The following is an 18,822-nucleotide window of genomic DNA, read 5'->3' on the forward strand; positions in this document are numbered from 1 at the left end:
TGGTATCAAGTTCAGTCGAGTTGTTGTTCAGGAGTGTAGAATTTGAGGCGACACTCCCCGACGTGTACCTTCTCACTGGCTGGGTCTTTTGTCTTCCTTCTCTTTCCTTTTCTTTTCTCCTATTAGGCAAGTAATAAGAAGTTGATTTTACGGGAAGCCATTAGAAGTAGTGGCCGATTATCAAACCTTTGACGGAACATTTCAGGTTTGCGTCTCGGTATCAGTGGAGCCATAAGTGACCACCAAGGACTTTATTACTCGCAACGACCTTTGCCAAATGTTTAATGTTCTGCTTTAATTTTCTACCGTTCAGAAATGTTCACTTATGTCCTTCACTTTGAATGTGGTCAGGAATGATGATAGCTTTCATTAACTTACATTCATCAGTCAGTATTCCAAATTTATCTTTTCCTTTAATGCACTGATATAAATTTTACTAATCAATTCAAAAGCATCACTGTAATAGCGTTTCCCCTTTTTCCTTTGTAAATTTCATCAACTTTCACAAGGCATTATTAAGATATTATTTCTTTACATCTGCTTCACCCTACACAACGCTACTGAACCAAGTATTTCCTTGTTCTGGGACAGTACTTATGGCCGGAGTTGTACGTACGTAGTGTTGCTTTCTACCCATTCCCTGCGTGCTGTGAGACGGAGGAAGTGTTGATGGGAAGGAAGGAAGGAACGTTCTCACTTTTCTGTCCTCCTCTCAGGCCACTAATAGAACACCTGCATAAAATAGCAAAATCTCCTCAGGCTGGTAATCTCGTTACATGCCATGGGGTTTTGTGTTTCCTGCTCCTCGTATCTCGTTATATTTCTGTTACTCTTGTCCTTGCTTCTCCTTTTCTTCTATCTCTTACTCGTCCTTCATTATTGCTGTCATGAGCGTTATTTTTTTCCTCCTTATCCTCTTCTTTGTATTGTCGTCGTCGTTGTCATTATCATCTTTCTCTTCCTCCTCTTCCGTCTCTCTCTCTCTCTCTCTCTCTCTCTCTCTCTCTCTCTCTCTCTCTCTCTCTCTCTCTCTCTCTCTCTCTCTCTGCCTCATTACCACTTTTCACTTCCTTTAATTTTCGTTTTTCTTTAATTTTCATGGTTTCCTTTGAAGAATAATTTCCTTTTTATTCTTTCATATTCTTGGGTTGTCTTCATTTTTGTCCTCGACTTTGTTCATCGATGGTCATTTCCTGGTTAAGTATCGCCCATGATTTTTTCTTCCTTTCTTCCTCATCTTTTTATTTTCCTTCTTATCTTTTTCCCGTTTTCTTCCTTTTACTTTTTTTTGTATTCCCCTTTGTATCTTTTTTTCTTTCCTCCCTCATTCCTTCTTTCTACTGCCTTTTTTTCCTTCCTTCTTTCTTTCTTTCTTTCTTTCTTTCTTTCCTTCCTTCCTTCCTTCCTTCCTTCCTTCCTTCCTTCCTTCCTTCCTTCTTTCCTTCCTTCGTTCGTTCCTTCCTTCCTTCGTTCCTTCCTTCCTTCCTTCCTTCCTTCCTTCTGTCTCTTTTCCATACCATTCTACCGTTTTCTATGCGTGACACTGGAACGAACTGCAATGATTCTCTCTCTCTCTCTCTCTCTCTCTCTCTCTCTCTCTCTCTCTCTCTCTCTCTCTCTCTCTCTCTCTCTCACCTTCATTTGTCGTGCATAATGATATTGTTTCTTTTTTTCTTCCGCTTTTTCAATGATTCCTTTTTTTTGTTTCCTTCCAGACTCTCTCTCTCTCTCTCTCTCTCTCTCTCTCTCTCTCTCTCTCTCTCTCTCTCTCTCTCTCTCTCTCTCTCTCTCTCTCTCTCTCTCTCTCTCTCTCTCTCTCTCTCGTATTTCCTTGTATTCTCTCTTTTCTTGTTATTATTTTGTAATTTCTATTTTTCTTCTTCTTCTTCTTCTTCTTTTTCTTCTTCTTGTTCTTCTTTACCTTCATTTCCAGTCCTTCTTTTGCCTCTTATTAATTTTCTGCTTAATATCGTAATTTTATTACACACACACACACACACACACACACACACACACACACACACACACACACACACACACACACACAGAGAGAGAGAGAGAGAGAGAGAGAGAGAGAGAGAGAGAGAGAGAGAGAGAGAGAGAGAGAGAGAGAGAGAGAGAGAGATAGGCTTGTTAAGGGAATCACTCGCCATTCGTTATTGATGATGCCTCAGGAAGTATATAGATCAACAACAACAACAACAACAACAACAACGAGGGCATCATTGATTTACTCTAGTTTTGGCCCTTTATCTCTCTCACCTCCCAGCCCCCCAACCTCTCTCTCTCTCTCTCTCTCTCTCTCTCTCTCTCTCTCTCTCTCTCTCTCTCTCTCTCTCTCTCTCTCTCTCTCTCTCTCTCTCTCTGACAACGAAACCAATAAGCCACGCACAGATCGAGGCGGCGTGGCGATGACTGGACGAGTCTCACTTTATCACCACCACCACCATCACCACCACTTCGGCGTCACCCTCGCTATCGGTGCCATTTTAATACATCTGTAGTCGTGGCCAGGAGTAGAAAAACCTTTTGCATTCACTTCCTATTGTAATGTGAAAACCTGACAATTAATAGATTCTCTGTGTATATAATTTTGATTGAAGGGAAATGCTAAACACAGTAGAAGTGAGAAAGGTGCGTGACTGTAGCGTGCGTCCTCCTTAGTACGAGTATGTGTGTCCGTGGGTCGGTTACCGCCGCCTGCGTCACTGACCATCATCATCGTTTTCATTCTGTTGGTCTTGGTCGTTTTTCTTTTCTTTTCCTGTCGATTATATATATGTCTGTGCATTAAAAAAAGAATGCCAAGGGTTAAAAAAAAAAGAAGAAAACCTTAATTATGGCTAGCGCCCCGAAAAAAAAAATGTTGTATAGAAAAGAGTTCCAATTTATTCACTTATTTACGTCACTTCTTCATTTATTTTTATTCTGTGTTATTCTCTCTACACATCAAGACATTTCCGTAGTATTTTCACATCTTCAAACTCAACGAATCCACTTTTATCATATATATATATTTTTTTTTTTATTTCGTTGCCCTCGTTCAGAGGTTTCATTATACGTTCATGCCTCCTTTTCCTTCATTAATTGTCTTTACCCACCCTCACTTATTGGTGTATTCACAATTCTCCGTGAATAAGATCTTTCAGGCTCTGGGATTCCGTGTCGCCAAGACTTTCCTCGCCATCATTGTTTTAGGGACCAGGAAGCGAATGAGACCTATGGAAAGCGAGGGGAGAGGGAGAGATACACGTGGGAGGGAGGGAAGGACAGAAGAGAGGGAAGTAGGAAGTGGTTGACATTAGACAGATGGATCTCTCTCTCTCTCTCTCTCTCTCTCTCTCTCTCTCTCTCTCTCTCTCTCTCTCTCTCTCTCTCTCTCTCTCTCTCTCTCTCTCTCTCTCTCTCTCTGTAACGAATTGTATCTCAAGGGTAGCATCATTCTTTTCCCCACACATTCCTTCGAAAATATTCACCATCCGTCCGTTCCTCCTTCTCCTCCTCTTCCTTCTCCTCCTCTTCCTCCTTCTCCCCCTCCTCCTCCTCTCCTCCTCCTCCTCCTCCTCCTCCTCCTCCTCCTCCTCCTCCTCCTCCTCCTCCTCCTCCTCCTCCTCCTCCTCGTTTCATTGCTAACGCATGCTGGAGGAAGTGGAAGATAAAGAAATGCCTTCCGCTGTACTATCCTATCTCTTTAACCAATAGTTAGAATTACTTCCTAAACAACCGTGCAAGGAAACAAAGGTCTGTTGCTGTTTGGTTATTCCATGTAATTATATAAAATGCTCCTCCTCCTCTTCCTCCTCCTTCTCCTCCTCCTCCTCCTCCTCCTCCTCCTCCTCCTCCTCCTCCTCCTCCTCCTCCTCCTCCTCCTCCAACTCATTCTTCTGTTCTCAGTTCTCTGGTTTTCTGTTTTACCTCCTCTCATTTTGACATTTTTCTAGGTTTGTTTACCTGTCATTTCTCGTTTCAGACCGCATCTCTTCACTACAATTTTCACACACGTTTCCACTTACCGGCTCTTGGTGCTGTTTCCACGCGGCCAGCACCACCTCACACCATCCCATTATCCCTCCTCCTCCTCCTCCTCCTCCTCCTCCTCCCTTTGCTTCCCTTGTTCCTCCGCTCTTCGTCATTTGCCTCTCATGCTCACCTTTCCATCTCTTCCTTGCACTCCTCCTTCCCACTCTCGCTCCTCACTTCCGACCGGCACTAACGCCCTCCCCGCCTCAACATCCCCAGGGACGCGCTACTGACTTCCTCCATCAACTGCCTGACCAGCTTCCTCGCCGGCTTCGTGATCTTCTCCGTGCTGGGCTACATGGCCAACGTGCAGAACAAGGACATCTCAGAGGTCGGGGAAGAGGGTGAGTTGCCGATTACTGGCGAGTTTTCTACCGGCTCTCCATTTTGTCCATTCGCGAAGAGATGACGGTGGTGTTTTGCGACAAGTCTGCTTTCGAAACCTGCTTGTCTTGGTTTGTTCAGTATCTGTGTGCCAGGTTGAGGAAGTATGGACGTCTTCAGAACGGTGGTTTTTCTTTCAAACCTCAAACCTCTTAAGATTTTCTCGTAAAGACGTTCTTGTGTACGGAAATCCTTCAATGTTAATCTCTTTTCATCTGCATTTCTTCAGCGTGCCACATGTTTGTTCTATCAGTGGCGGCCTTTCTTGCCACACGTGGAAGCCAAACTAAGTGGTTTGGGGCAACCTAGGTTATGCAGAAATCTCCAGCCCCCTTCCTGCAACCCTTGCAACGCCAATCTGAACTTTGCTCCAGAAGGGATAGGAGAGCTGGCCTGATGATTCCCTAGCTGGTCGATAAGCTCATTGGAGCGAGGCATCCTTAGGGAAACAGCCTTGAACATCGGAAAGTTGATGATTAATGACCGATTATGTCCAGCAGGTCATCGTGTCCCAGGAACAATGGATACATCTTTGTCTCTGCTCATTTTTTCAACTATCTCTGTAATTTTTGCACGAAATTTCTATAGGTAGGCATCCATGTAAATTTTTATTCGTTATGTAGTTGTCTTTTTTTTTTTTTTTTTTTTTAGGCGCAGCGAATGTGATGTTCGTTGTACTTTTGTTACAAGTATTACTGGCTTTCACTGGTGACTGATGAGTATTTGATTTATTAAATATTTGATGAATATTTTATTAAAAAAAAACAGTTATACATGAAAAGTATTGTTCTTCCATAAATTACTCAAGAGTTATGTCAATATAACACAAAAGACGTGACATGCAGCATCCCCCTTTTTTTTTCGCGCTATTTACATTTTTTTCCTTTTGAAATACATCGAAGCAATTCTCGACCTGAAACATTCTGAGTAGTAAGGATGTGGATGAATATGATTTTTCCTTGATGCATTTTCATTCCCTGTGTGACAAATAGCTATAAGTTTGAAGACGTTTAGCAGCAAATTATAATAAACTCATACATTCCCACGTGCATAAAATCCGTGCTCTCCTCCGGGAGTTGAAATGACGTGGTTAAGCATAGTTATATACTCTTACTAGCTGTGTGACGCGTGGTCCTCTCCCTCCTTCCCTTCTTCAGGACCTGGGCTGGTGTTCACCGTGTACCCCGAGGCCATCGCTACCATGACTGGCTCCGTCTTCTGGTCTATTATCTTCTTCCTCATGCTCATCACACTCGGTAAGTCCCCCTCAGTCTTCAGGTGAGGTAGTGTCAGTGTCCCTCAGTCTCCGGTTGTAAGTGTAAGTGTGCCTCAGTCTCCAGGTGTAACTGTAAGTGTGCCTCAGTCTCCAGGTGTAACTGTAAGTGTGCCTCAGTCTCCAGGTGTATTTGCGTCTCAGTCTCCTGGTGTAAGTGTGTGTCTCAGTCTCCAGGTGTAAGTGTAAGTGTGTCTCAGTCTCCAGGTGTGCCTCAGTTTCCAGGTGAGGCAGTGTTAGTACTCGTGGGCCCCAAGTATGGCACGTGAAGCTCGGTAAGTGGCTGTCCAGTTTTCTTACTCTGGGAACTATATATAACCTTTATCTCGCACTTATAAGAAAATTGACACTTTTTTTTTTTTTTGCCACAATCACGATACATCTATGTACAATGTTTATTTTATTGTTCTCTGTATATTACTCTCTCTCTCTCTCTCTCTCTCTCTCTCTCTCTCTCTCTCTCTCTCTCTCTCTCTCTCTCTCTCTCTCTCTCTGATCATTTTTACTTTGCATTTCCGTGTTCACATCTCTAAATGGATCACAGCGTTCTTTTTTATTACAACGGTATATTGTCTTATACTTGCAGGTCTAGACAGCACCTTCGGAGGTCTGGAGGCCATGATTACTGGGCTGTGTGACGAGTACCCGCGACTTCTGGGATGCCACCGTGAACTATTTGTGCTGGGACTGCTCATCTTCATCTACATATGCGCTCTTCCCACCACCACTTACGTGAGTGTTCCCGGTACTGTTTTCTCTAAAGACAAAAAGTTTCGTTGGGAAAGGGCATACTTGTAGTGTATATTTAGGTTAAGTCTTACCTAACAATGAGGTAAGGCACGTCAAATTAACTAAGACTATAACATATAACAGCCTTAGTGACGCGATGGTTTGTAGATCTCATGCGTAAACTTATACATCTCATTTCATCGCAGGGAGGAATGTACATCGTGGACCTTCTGAACGTATTCGGCACCGGGAACCCCATTCTGTTCATCGTGTTTGTGGAGGCCATGGCGGTGTGTTGGTTCTACGGCGCCGAGAGGTTCGCAGACGACATCGAGCGCATGTTGGGCACGCGGCCGGGCATGTTCTGGATCGTGTGCTGGAAATACATCTCTCCGACCTTCATCTTTGTGAGTAGCACGTCCCTGACCAATGATAAATGATCTCATGCTATAGAGGTCAGTAGATTACTTTCCTGAATACTCTGAAGGCGATCAAACAACTAAGTACTTGAAACCTCTAGATTCTCTCTCTCTCTCTCTCTCTCTCTCTCTCTCTCTCTCTCTCTCTCTCTCTCTCTCTCTCTCTCTCTCTCTCTCTCTCTCTCTCTCTCTCTCTCTCTCCTATATCTGTATCAATGAAATAGTACCAATTGATCATTCTTTCTTGAAACAGCAGCATTTAGATTTATTTAAACAAAACCTTATGAAAGCACTTTATTCGTTCATATCTTTACCGTTACAATGCTATCGTTATAAATCTTTCAGTGTATTCATACGTTAGTTACCTCCAGTTATCTATTCCTATTTGAAATTCAGCATAAAAGGTTTTGAACGTATATATTACTTAGAATTCTTGTCACTTTTACATACCACATATTAAATTTACCGAGTGTGGAAGTAACCTTATCCTGCTAGTTCACAGGCATTCACTGTTCATTTCTGGGCAAAATATGATGTCTCTCCAAATCGTGATCTATACAATAGAGGAATCAACAGTGAAATTAATGGACTGAATTCATCTAAACCTAACCTACCCCTCTGATGAATACGCTAATGTTATGTAACTACTATCCAATTTACCTTCATGTAAATAAGTTAGTAAGGAACCTTGGAATGTCTTTAACACTTCTCCACACGTTGTCCTGCAGGCTTTGTTCGTGTGCTCGGTCACCTTGCATGACGGGGCGGCCTCTCTGGGGCTGGAGCCGTGGGCCGAGGTGCTGGCGTGGTGCCTCACGTGTTCCTCCATCATCTGCATACCTCTTTACATCTTGTACATGCTCTTCACTACCCCGGGAACTTACAGAGAGGTGAGGCACAGGAGAGAGAGAGAGAGAGAGAGAGAGAGAGAGAGAGAGAGAGAGAGAGAGAGAGAGAGAGAGAGAGAGAGACATACACACACACCAAAAAATAAAAAAATAAATAAATAAATAAAATAAAAAGAAATAACGACTAAATGAGTGAGTGAGTGAGAGCCAGATGGATAGACGTAGATTTTAGATTCCTTATAAAAATATAGTAGTTACAAATTGCATGATTGCTCTGCTGAACAAACGAATGGCTTTGTGTGATAAGCAGAGGTATTTTAACTTGACAACTCTAGATTTGCTAGATCTGCTAGTTTACAATGTGGTGGTGTCTTTGCAACGCGCCAGATGACCTTATCCTTGCAGCTCCTCTGTGGCACCATCTTGCGTGATGTTGTGTCCACTGTAACGTAAATTCCGTTTTTAGGTCGCCTTAATTAACCAGACAGACAATCAATCCCCCAACTATAACTTTCTTATTCCGTGGCAGTTTTCATCTCTTATCATACGTCCGTGCACCAAGTGACCGTCAGTACCCGTGACCGTCAGCACCCCTACCCTCGCCATAATAATGAGTGGTACACTGGTAGCTATAATGGTCCGGCGTTCGAGTGTGCCAAAGCGCTGTTCAGTGAGAAGTAGTCTTGTCATGCAGTCCTTCCATCCATGCACCAGTGTACGCAGGTGTGGGATGTGGTGAGAGGATTTCCCCACTCTCCATTCCTTCTCTCCTCCACAGCGCATCAAGGCAATGATCAAACCTGAGGAGTACGTCCCGCCTCAACTAAGCCAAGTGAACCCCAACTACGGGACCCACGTCTGAACGAACCTCCAGCTTCTGAGCTCACCCACCATCAGGGAACCACCCACATCGGATCTCCGACTTCTGAACCCCAGTCACGATTCTTCCACTGCCTCAGCCATTAATCACACTGCTCAATAATTTCGATCAAAAATCGCAAATATTAAAACCCTCTCGATCAGTGTTAAGGTCCGAGTCACAGATATTGAATTCCGACTGGACGCTCCCCCACAACAGGCTTTCGTGAAGACAGTTCCGACAGTGGACGCCCCTAAAGTGAGACGCAACTAGCGACACTTAAACGGTAATTTATGGCTTGTTCCCATTGCAGATTCCATATAAATCATCTGTATATAAGAAACGGGTCTCATTAAAATAAATTTTATTAGATTACGAACCTTTAAGACAGATCAAGGAATGATCGGTAATCCAGTAATCTTGCAAAGCATAGTGAAAAAGGAAATACAATTTTAGTTTTAGCCATCATTGTATCTTTTGCTTACTAATATGAAGAAAAGCTTCTCTTACCGTACTATGATATATATATATATATATATATATATATATATATATATATATATATATATATATATATATATATATATATATATATATATATATATATATATATATCGTAGGGGCAGTTTGTGGACGTGGAGAAAGGTTTCTACAGATGGAAGCGTGCGTCGCCCCGCTGCTTACCAAGTATTCAGTCCGTAGCGTTGCTGTATTCATTGTATGTCTGATTGTCTAGGCTTATTGTGCATTTCGTCATTTGAAGCGGCGTAGATTTTAATAGCTTGCCGTCAACGCACTTTTGAATTTATTACTAAGGATTATTTCCACTGCGAACATTCCCTCAATGTCTGTGTGACGTGCCGAACGCGTCTCTTGGTACTAAGTGAATATAGTATGTATAGTGTACTTATCTTCCCGTGCTACCTAGCGTTCTTCCCTCGTTTACCTTCTGAAGTGTTTCTGACTCCCCTGGGCTTGGTTTTGTGCCCTCTGGGCCTCTAATGCTCCCTCTCCAGGTGTCTTGGACGGCGCGGTGGTCGTCAGCCGCCGTGACCGCGTGTGTTGCGGAGTCGTGCGGCGCTGCAGTTTTTCTTGTCTTGCAGTTAAGTGAGTCGTTTTGATGTTGAAAACGTCTGGCAATCAAAATATATCCGTTGACACTGTTACTAGCCGGTTATAGGTGTAAATATATGTTATGTTGAGGCATTGCATAGATATATGAATATGATGAAAGGGTTGCCAAGTTACCAGAAGTAATTTTTTTCTGCTAGTACGTATTTGTGGGCGACATTTACATCCCAGTTTATTGACCCGAAAGAACGCTTTTCATAGATGTGTCGCGTGCGTGTGCTTCTGTATGTGTACTGTAGGATATATTAGCGACATAAAGTATTATGATTCTGATCACTTGGCTCTCCTCTCTAGGATTACATTACATGCCTATGGTATAATACTCGTATTATGACTTCAACTGAGTGGACAAACCCCATCCATGAAATAAATATGCAGTGTTTGGTGTAGTGAAGAGCCAGGATGTCGTAGTCTCCCCTGTAGTAGAGTACGGTTCTCTGTGGTGCAGCCCGGGGCGGGGGTGGCGCCCCACGCCCTCTCCGCCCTGCTCACAGACATCGAATAGTTAGTTTGTTGACCTTAAGTGATATTTCCGGTGGAGGTGATCCGCCGCGTACAACACGTAGCTGTAGGCCCCTCATGGTAGTGGCGATGGTTGTTGTCCTCGCCCTTGTCGCTGTGTAGGTAGACTCAATGTTTAAATGGATAAAATATAAAAAGGGATATTTTGTCACAGCAAATACAAATGAATATTTTGAATAATGACAATATGGTTTTGTACAGTTTGCTGATTTATTTTATTAGATCATAGGGTGCAGTGTGTGTGTGTGTGTGTGTGTGTGTGTGTGTGTGTGTGTGTGTGTGTCGTGGCGTCCTGTGTAGATGTTTGTTGCCATTGTCACTAGAGTCCCGTCGTAGTGGTTCATCTGTCTTAAGGATTCTCAAAATATTATAGTAGACTTATAGCTCCTGTTGTGTATGCGGGGAAACGTGTGTGTGTGTGTCTGTGTGTGTGTGTGTGTGTGTGTGTGTGTGTGTGTGTGTGTGTGTGTGTGTGTGTGTGTGTGTATGTGTGTGTGTGTGTGTGTGTGTGTGTGTGTGTGTTAGGGAGGGAGTGGTGTGGGGCAGGGGCGGGGCAGTGCAGGTCGCCGCCTCCCCCGTGGCCGCGCTTTCCCAGACAAAAGCACGTATCACTCGTCGTCTTCCGCAGTAAGTGTTGTGGCGTGAACTATCGTTTTAACACTAAGGGCCTTGACGTCCCTCTCAACTACAGCCATGTTGAGTGGGACACCCCGAACCTCGCCGCCCCTGGTCCGTTAGCTGTCCCGTGCCTCATCCCGAAATCCTATTGACTCCCGCTCTCATTCCTTGTCCTGGCGGCGGCGGCGGCGAGGAGGGGAGAGGAGATGTGTGGTGGGCAGTATCAGGGTTGCCACACTGCGCACTCCGCTAGTCATAGTGCGCGTGATGTCATGAAAGGCCAGCCACCTGGAGCGTCGTCATCTTCAGCCATACATGCTGACGTCCCCGGTGGTCTGTGTCCATGACGCCACGCTTGTGTAGCATAATTTCCTTTGATTATAGTTTGTTTTTGGAGAGTAGTTACCTTAGCGGTGTTGTCCCTCACGCGTCATGTGTAGGACTCAACTGTTTTTGCCGCACTGAAACACTGACGAAGAAACAGGTCAAAATGAAACTCTGGATCCCAGGTTTTCATAATTTTATACTTACGGTTATTTGGTAGTGTGTTTCAATATGTAGTGTTGTACTCTATATACAGTTGTCAAATTCGTGGTCGTAGTCCTTCCTTGGGTCAAACGTGAGTCAACAGCTGTTTAGGAAGGTAATAGTTGAGTGTCAGTCTTAAAAACAAATCCGATATGTACCAGACTCGGTCATATTCGTGTACAACAGTAGCTTGTGTAGAGCCTGCTCCAGGCGGCCTGCGGGTGAGGACGGGAGACGGGGCGTTGCGGAGGGCAGCTGTCTCGGGCGTGGGAGCGACCCCTCGAGCCTCGCGCAACGGCCCGTGTCCCCCCCCCCCACTGAAATATACACCAGTGAAATGTTTACCGCGTTTCTTTCACACTCACGGTTTCCTTTACGACAAGACATCTTTGCCCAATTGAAATTTCCAAGTTAGTTAGATTTTGTGTTCTAGAGAGGTCATAACATTTTTATGAGTCTACTTATGAAGCGATTACATTCAAGTTTTGGTACATATAGATGTACCTTTCTTTCACTTGTTGAGAACATGTTATTCCATTTTAAACTGCAGTGGTTTCAGGTCAACAGAAGTCACCATTATGGTAGCAGAACGTAGTACCTGATACAGGCTGCCTCATGGCCTCTGCTTCACGAATAGTAACGAGCGTTTTTGGAGTGGTCTTTTTTTTTATTTTTTACATCTTTTATGCTGATAACACGCAGATGTAAGGCGTTGAGGGAAGTGGAGGACGAGAGGAGTCTGTGACGTCACTATTGACACCCGCTGAAGGAAAGTGCAAGGCTTCGTGTAGGTCATTCAGTCCAGCACGTCCGCAGGTGAGATGAAGGTGATACACTTAACTGAATGATATTACACCAGTACAGCATATGGATGATATGAAAATACTTACCTGAGGAATCTATTCATATTCTCTCTCTCTCTCTCTCTCTCTCTCTCTCTCTCTCTCTCTCTCTCTCTCTCTCTCTCTCTCTCTCTCTCTCTCTCTCTCTCTCTCTCTCTCTCTCTCTCTCAAGTTTTCAGCCAGTAAAAAGTCCTGCAGTGTAATCAACTTCCATGACGACAGCAACGGTCAACGAATGGGGAAGCAGCGCCTGGTCTGCGTCATTCTCACCGACCGCTGCTGCTGCTGACCGGGCCGGCCACGAGGCTCAGTGCAGAGCTACTCCTGCCCCAGGCCAGAGCACACCGGCGCACCAGGTGAGACCAAACGAGAGCGAGAGAGGCACCGTCATGCATTTGTAGTTATGTTCACCATGTTTTGTTTTACATAAGAACATAAAAGCATAAGAAATAAGGGAAGCTGCAAGAAGCCATCAGGCTTACACGTGGCAGTCCCTGTATGAAATATACCTACCTATTTCCACCTATCATCCCCATCCATAAATCCGTCTAATCTTCTCATAAAGCTCCCTACTGTCTTACCACTAACAACTTGATTACTGAATCCGTTCCATTCATCCATCACTCTCTTTGATAACCAATTTCTTCCTATCGCTTTTTTAAATTAATCTTTTTCAAGCTTGAACCAGTTATTTCTTGTTCTGTCCTGGTTACTTATCCTAACAATTTTGCTTACGTCCCCCTTGTTATAACCCCTATACCACTTAAAGACTTCTATCAGGTCTCCTCTTAACCTACGTCTCTCTAAATAATGTAAATTTAACAGCTTCAATCTCGCCTCGAAAGGAATACTCCTCATCCCCTGTATCCTTTTAGTTATTGTCCTTTGTACTGATTCTATTCTATAGTCACACTATATACCTAAAAGTTGTCACTACTGTGCTCCTAAACGCAAGTGTATAAATTAATTTTGTGGTAAAGATATTGAATTGTTTCTTTAGTTATTTTTTTTTGTCACTTTTGATATGTTTTCCATTAACAATAACATGTAATATTTTTTTATTGTAGTTGTTTTTCTTTCTTGACGTCATCCACTCACTTTATTTAATTGTTGTTGTTGTTGTTGTTGTTTTGTTGTTATTATTATTATTATTATTATTATTATTATTATTATTATTATTATTATTGTTGTTGTTGTTGTTATTCTTCTTCTTCTTCTTTTTCTTCTTCTTCTTCTTCTTCTTCTTCTTCTTCTTCTTATTATTATTATTATTATTATTATTATTATTATTATTATTATTATTATTGTTATTATTATTAATATTATTATTATTACCTGTATAAGCATTAGTTTTTTTTAGTATTACCAGATTAGATTAGTTACCACTTTCACACCTTCCTAAAATGTTAAAATGTGTATTTTCAACTTACCGTTGTAATATCTTTATAAACCAATTATTGTTATTATTATTATTATCATTAGTAGTAGTAGTAGTAGTAGTAGTAGTAGTAGTAGTAGTAGAAGCACTATATGCATTACTATATACCTGCATATTGTTCACTATGTCAAGGTCAAAATTAAGGTTACGTAATCAATTTCCGGGGGTATCCAATATGACATTTCTGTTGACCTTACCTACAGTTAAAGGGCAACACTTGCGTCAATAAAAAACTTTGGGCGGAAAACCTCCTCTCATTTACTGCTTGAAAGTTTGATTGTTTTTATATCATGCCGTGTTGATACATTACCAGGACAGTAGATATATTTGTCCCCGTGAAGCAACATCAGGTGGCAAGACGACCACAGGCTTAGTGTCAGCCGACGTTTCAGGGTTGTGTGTGTGTGTGTGTGTGTGTGTGTGTGTGTGTGTGTGTGTGTGTGTGTGTGTGTGTGTGTGTGTGTGTGTGTGTGTGTGTGTGTGTTTGAAAGAAAATGTATCAGTAATAGCATCAAGATTTATGTCATGTACCACAGTAAAATAAGAACTAAATACAGTGCGTTTCACCAACTATGTACTGAAAGCTTTTTAATACTTCAAGACATTATCATATTACTTCTGAGTGGCAATTATTGTTTCAACATGTCGGTCATATGGCCATCTCAAATACATTCGTAATGTATTTACAATATTATCTTGCTTTTAGAACTTCTACTGCAAGCCGAATACTGATCAACCAACACCTGTGCGTTGTACTTATATTTTTAGTATGCCCTTCTCAGACTTGCGTTCACAGACCTATAATAAGGTAAAGGAACTATGGGGTACTGTCTGTACCCCATAGTTCCTGGTCAAGACCATACAGTTATTTTATTTTTTTTTTCAGCCACAGCACGGCGAGGGCGCGTCTGAGATGAGCTGAGACTTCTAACAAGCGAAAGTGAGACTACACACCCGATAATCTCATCGCTGATGATTGAGAGAATGTCAGTGTCAAGCTGGTCCTTGCCAAAGCAGATTCGCTTCAGTTGTGATCCAAATCATCATCACCGTCCACGCCTCATTCATTCGTGACAACATGGAGCTCTACTTCTGAATTTCCTGCTGGTGTTGCGTCTCAAACTCAGCAGACATTCAAGTTCTTGGACACTGAAGAAACTAGTGATCATTAGGGCCACTCATCTGCTACTGTAGAATACAGAATTTTGGAGCAATTGGAATTTAGTGATGGTGACCGTCAGGAGTGCTGCTATACTGGCGATTTTGCTGACGTCAACCGCCGATGCTCAGAGCCGTGCACAAGACGTCAAGTCATCCTCCACCTCACCTGATGTGCGTAAGCTGCTTGGAAGAAAACGCGAAGCAAGGGTCCTGGAACAAAAAATAATTATAACAGATCCAACACCATTAGTGTTGTCCCAAGTGGTGGATGAAATTGGAGGCGGCCCAGCCGGTCACTGTCAAGTTCTTCTTTATTATGATCCTCAAACGGCACCGCCTGACAAAGTGGCCAGCCTGCAGGCGGCTTTGGATGTGCCACTGATTCTTGTTGACGTGTCCCGCCTTGCTTTCCCGCTCCTCACAAAGAGGCGGCGACGCGTCCCGCTGATGGAATTGCTGTCGCACAGGGCGGACAATCGCTGCCGCATTCTGATGGTCTGGTCCTCTCCCATCTACCAGCGGGGACTCCTGTTGATGGCTCATTTTGAACCTGGAGTTATAAGGCCCCAAGACACCCTGGTATTTCTTGTTAGTGACCAGCGCCTCGACCACTTCATGCCCCAACTGCGTCAAAGAGTGTTTATCAGGAAGAAACAGCCGAAATGGAGAGGGCGAGGACGGCGCGATATCGGCTTTCCCGAATTTCAAGTTGAAAAGGTGTGCGAAGTATGTCCTAAATACTCCATCCATCAACTGGGGGAATGGCAATATCCTGCGGGCTGGTCCTGGGCGGGGGCTCAGTCGTTGAGTCGTAGTGGTCTATTGGGAATGACGTTCACTGTGTCCTACACACCATCGGTGCCCAACATCTTTCCAGTAACGGAAGGCGACGAGCAGCGTCTGGAGGGCGTTGAGCTACGGCTGCTACAGTATGCAGCATCTGCCCTCAACTTCTCCTACCGACTGATAATGCCGGAGGACGGCGAGTGGGGCCGTCCTGTCAACGGTTCCTGGACGGGCAAGGTGGGGCAAGTCCTGAAGAAACATGCAGACCTAGCGGTGGGTGGCCTGGTTTACACGAAGGAACGGGCGGACGTAGTACAATACTCTGATCTATTTCATAATGAATTGTGGGGCGTGGTGTGTCCTCTACCAGTCCGCCTCCCTGTGTGGCCCTACGTCATGTTCCCTTTCAGGACGGAGGTGGCTTCCTCGGTATTCAGCCTGATGGTGGTGCTTCATGTCATTGCTTTCCTGCTGAGCACACTCGTGGGAAAACACGAGCGACACGAACCCCCGAATCCTCTGGCAGAGTCCTTAACTAGAGTGACTCGCTCTGGGGTGTCTCTCTATTTGAGATTCATGGCATGTCTTTATTTTTGGAATCTCTTCTTCTGCCTCATGAAACCTACATATGAGCCGCCCGTGAATACCGCCTCCGACTTGCTGTTTTCCGGGAAGAGGTGGGGTGTGGTCACTGGCACCACCGTTACCACAGTGTTGTCAGAATCAAAAAACTCCGTTTATCAGGACCTGGTCATCGAATCCATTCCACTCTCCTCCATAGGGGAAGGTTTTCAACGTCTACGAGAGGAAGGCTTATGCCTTGTAGGCGTGCCCAAGCGGTACGCCAGCGCCACAATTGCCACACGACACACCACGAAGTGCGGGGAGGCGGGACTCCAGATAAGTACAGAAAACCTAAATTCTGTTTTAGGGGGGTGGGTGGTGTCTCGCGGATCGCCTCTCACTCCGTATTTAGACAAAATAATTCACCGGCTGAAGCACTATGGCCTCCTGGAACGGTGGCGAAAGGAACTTCACACATTATTGGTCACACATGGCCCTCGCGAGTTGCCTTGCCTCAACCCCCCTCTCTCTGGTCTTTCCCTCTCCGACCTCCGCCTTGCCTTCTTCATGCTGCTGGGGGGATGGGGCTTTGCCATCTTTGTGTTCCTTTGTGAAATAGTGGTTGTAAGGATGGTACGAGATCAACACTGGAAGCGTCAAGTGGTGCGACAAAACACCCCCATTAATCTTGATCAGCCTCCCCCTAACCCACCCTCGTCCCCGACCAACAACGTCAGGAGATTGATTGCCACCTTCATGAATGCTGTTCCTTCAATAAATATTTGTTCTATGGATGCAGATTTCCGCAGGCAACTCAGTGTTGTCTTGAGGGAAATGTACGCTGTCAGAACAGCCTGAGGAGAGACCCCAGGGGAGAAGGCTGCCTGGCCCTCACCCCTGGGGCAACAGAAGAATCTCTACGGTCCTACAGAACTTTCTACACTCCGCCAGCGGCGCCTGAGATGCGAAGGAGAGAATGCTGAAGACATTGTGCAGGAGGCAGAAGATCTCTACCGATGCGGACCATCAGGTGGAATAACTAGAGGATTCACGGTTGTCACTCCTCGCTACCCTTCACGCCCAGGCAACACCACCACCATCAAGCCAGTCTTCCCCAGGGAGGTGCCCGTCTGTAAGATCTTGGAGACTCCTGACACATCTCCCAAAACACCCAGAATTCCGCTGTCAGAAAGATCCTTAACTCCTGAGATGCTTAACCTCTCTCCTGCCTCTACCCGCCGTTACCCACAGCTCCCTGCTACTGCCCTCAAGTACGTGGCTGATATCACCGATCGTGACAACGACTCTAAGTTCGATCATGAGTGACTCCCGGTGGGTGATGCCTCTCTTCCTTTCCTATTCTCTTGCTGCACACCTCCCACACGACACGTACGCATAGCACAATTTGACACACCTCAGTCTCGCGAGCAGCACAGCTTCCCTATGTATAGCCTCCCCACTTAACAATTTCTCGCGTACAATACAGCCTGACATACAACATTGCTTTCCACACAACACAGCCTCGCACGCAACACAGCCTTGCACTCAATCACTACCTGTCATGCATGCAACACGGCTTGACACACACTACTTCACAAGAAACACCACCTCACATCGATCAAAAATACTTTTTTATTACAGCAAATATAATGAAATTGCATTATTACCAAAGAATTTCAGCTTGCCTTTTATCAGACCTGCAATTGAGTTTTATCATTCCTAAAATTGACGAAAAGTAGCCACTTCGCATTGCCCTGCACAAGACGCAAGAGCACAACGAACAGTAATGCTGTACAATTGGCATAATATGACTGGCGATATGAATTCATGTCAGCCAGTTCGGGATTGGTGAGGGAGACGGAGCAGAGGCGTCTGTGCCGGGGCAAAAGCAAGTGACCTTCCAACACGAGGATTATTAATAAGAGTTCTGTTTCTCTCTCTTTCTATATTCCTAAAAGTTTGTCTTTAACTGACATTCGTTCCTTTCTTCTGGTGACAGTATAAACCTCCCGCGGCACGTTCGCTCTCTCAAACCTGTTTTTCCCCACACCAGCTTAGCGTATACATCCTGGACGTGCGTGACAGAAGAAACATATCATTGCGCAACTCCTGATGGTAAAAGATGCATTTTTCATACTGGAATTATTTACTCAATTATGAAATTTAACTTGCATCTGCAAATTTTCTTTAAAACTTATGTAATTAATTGATAACCTACCCTTATATAAGTTCAGTAATGGTCGTCCTGCAACTAAATGTCACTGTTCTATCTTTTCACACAAGCATGGAAGTTTCTGCAACATGTATACCACATTTCGTATATTTGTTCCTATCCACCCTTCAGCATCTTGTAACCTATATATTTTAACTGTACAGTGTATGTGTGTGTGTGTGTGTGTGTGGGTGCGTAGGCGTGAACGTAAAGATCAATAGTGCCTCCCTAATTCTTCTACTTTTCACTTGCTGCTCCCTCTCACTTGACATTATACGTGAAGGAACGTGACACGGAGGTATTGCATCATGGAGACTCCCTGCATCACTCATTCTGTCCATCACCCCCCCATTCTCTCTCTCTCTCTCTCTCTCTCTCTCTCTCTCTCTCTCTCTCTCTCTCTCTCTCTCTCTCTCTCTCTCTCTCTCTCTCTCTCTCTCTCTCTCTCTCTCTCTCTCTCTCTCTCCATTCTTGGAAACTCCCTAGTA

At 44.3% G+C, this 18,822-nt stretch overlaps 2 protein-coding genes across 4 annotated transcripts in view; both read left to right on the forward strand.

Annotated features, from left to right (window-relative positions):
• Window positions 1-11,672, forward strand: part of LOC135108125 (sodium-dependent serotonin transporter-like) — a 70,995-nt gene extending 59,323 nt beyond the window's left edge. For all 3 annotated transcript variants that reach the window (XM_064018838.1, XM_064018829.1, XM_064018849.1), the window contains exons 9-14: window positions 4,240-4,364; window positions 5,562-5,660; window positions 6,264-6,409; window positions 6,613-6,813; window positions 7,554-7,715; window positions 8,452-11,672. In XM_064018838.1, coding sequence (XP_063874908.1) covers window positions 4,240-4,364; window positions 5,562-5,660; window positions 6,264-6,409; window positions 6,613-6,813; window positions 7,554-7,715; window positions 8,452-8,535 — 817 coding nt within the window. In that variant the 3' untranslated portion in view covers window positions 8,536-11,672. The remainder of the gene's footprint in view (window positions 1-4,239; window positions 4,365-5,561; window positions 5,661-6,263; window positions 6,410-6,612; window positions 6,814-7,553; window positions 7,716-8,451) is intronic.
• A 112-nt stretch (window positions 11,673-11,784) lies between these two features.
• Window positions 11,785-17,547, forward strand: LOC135108117 (glutamate receptor ionotropic, kainate 5-like). The gene is made up of 3 exons (XM_064018818.1): window positions 11,785-12,147; window positions 12,346-12,529; window positions 14,498-17,547. Exon 3 carries the CDS (start codon window positions 14,839-14,841, stop codon window positions 16,978-16,980), a length of 2,142 nt encoding a protein of 713 aa, XP_063874888.1. The 5' UTR covers window positions 11,785-12,147; window positions 12,346-12,529; window positions 14,498-14,838; the 3' UTR covers window positions 16,981-17,547.
• The last annotated feature ends 1,275 nt before the right edge of the window (window positions 17,548-18,822 follow it).

The sequence above is a fragment of the Scylla paramamosain genome, chromosome 2 (assembly GCF_035594125.1).
Source record: "Scylla paramamosain isolate STU-SP2022 chromosome 2, ASM3559412v1, whole genome shotgun sequence".
NCBI classification, from domain to species: domain Eukaryota; kingdom Metazoa; phylum Arthropoda; class Malacostraca; order Decapoda; family Portunidae; genus Scylla; species Scylla paramamosain.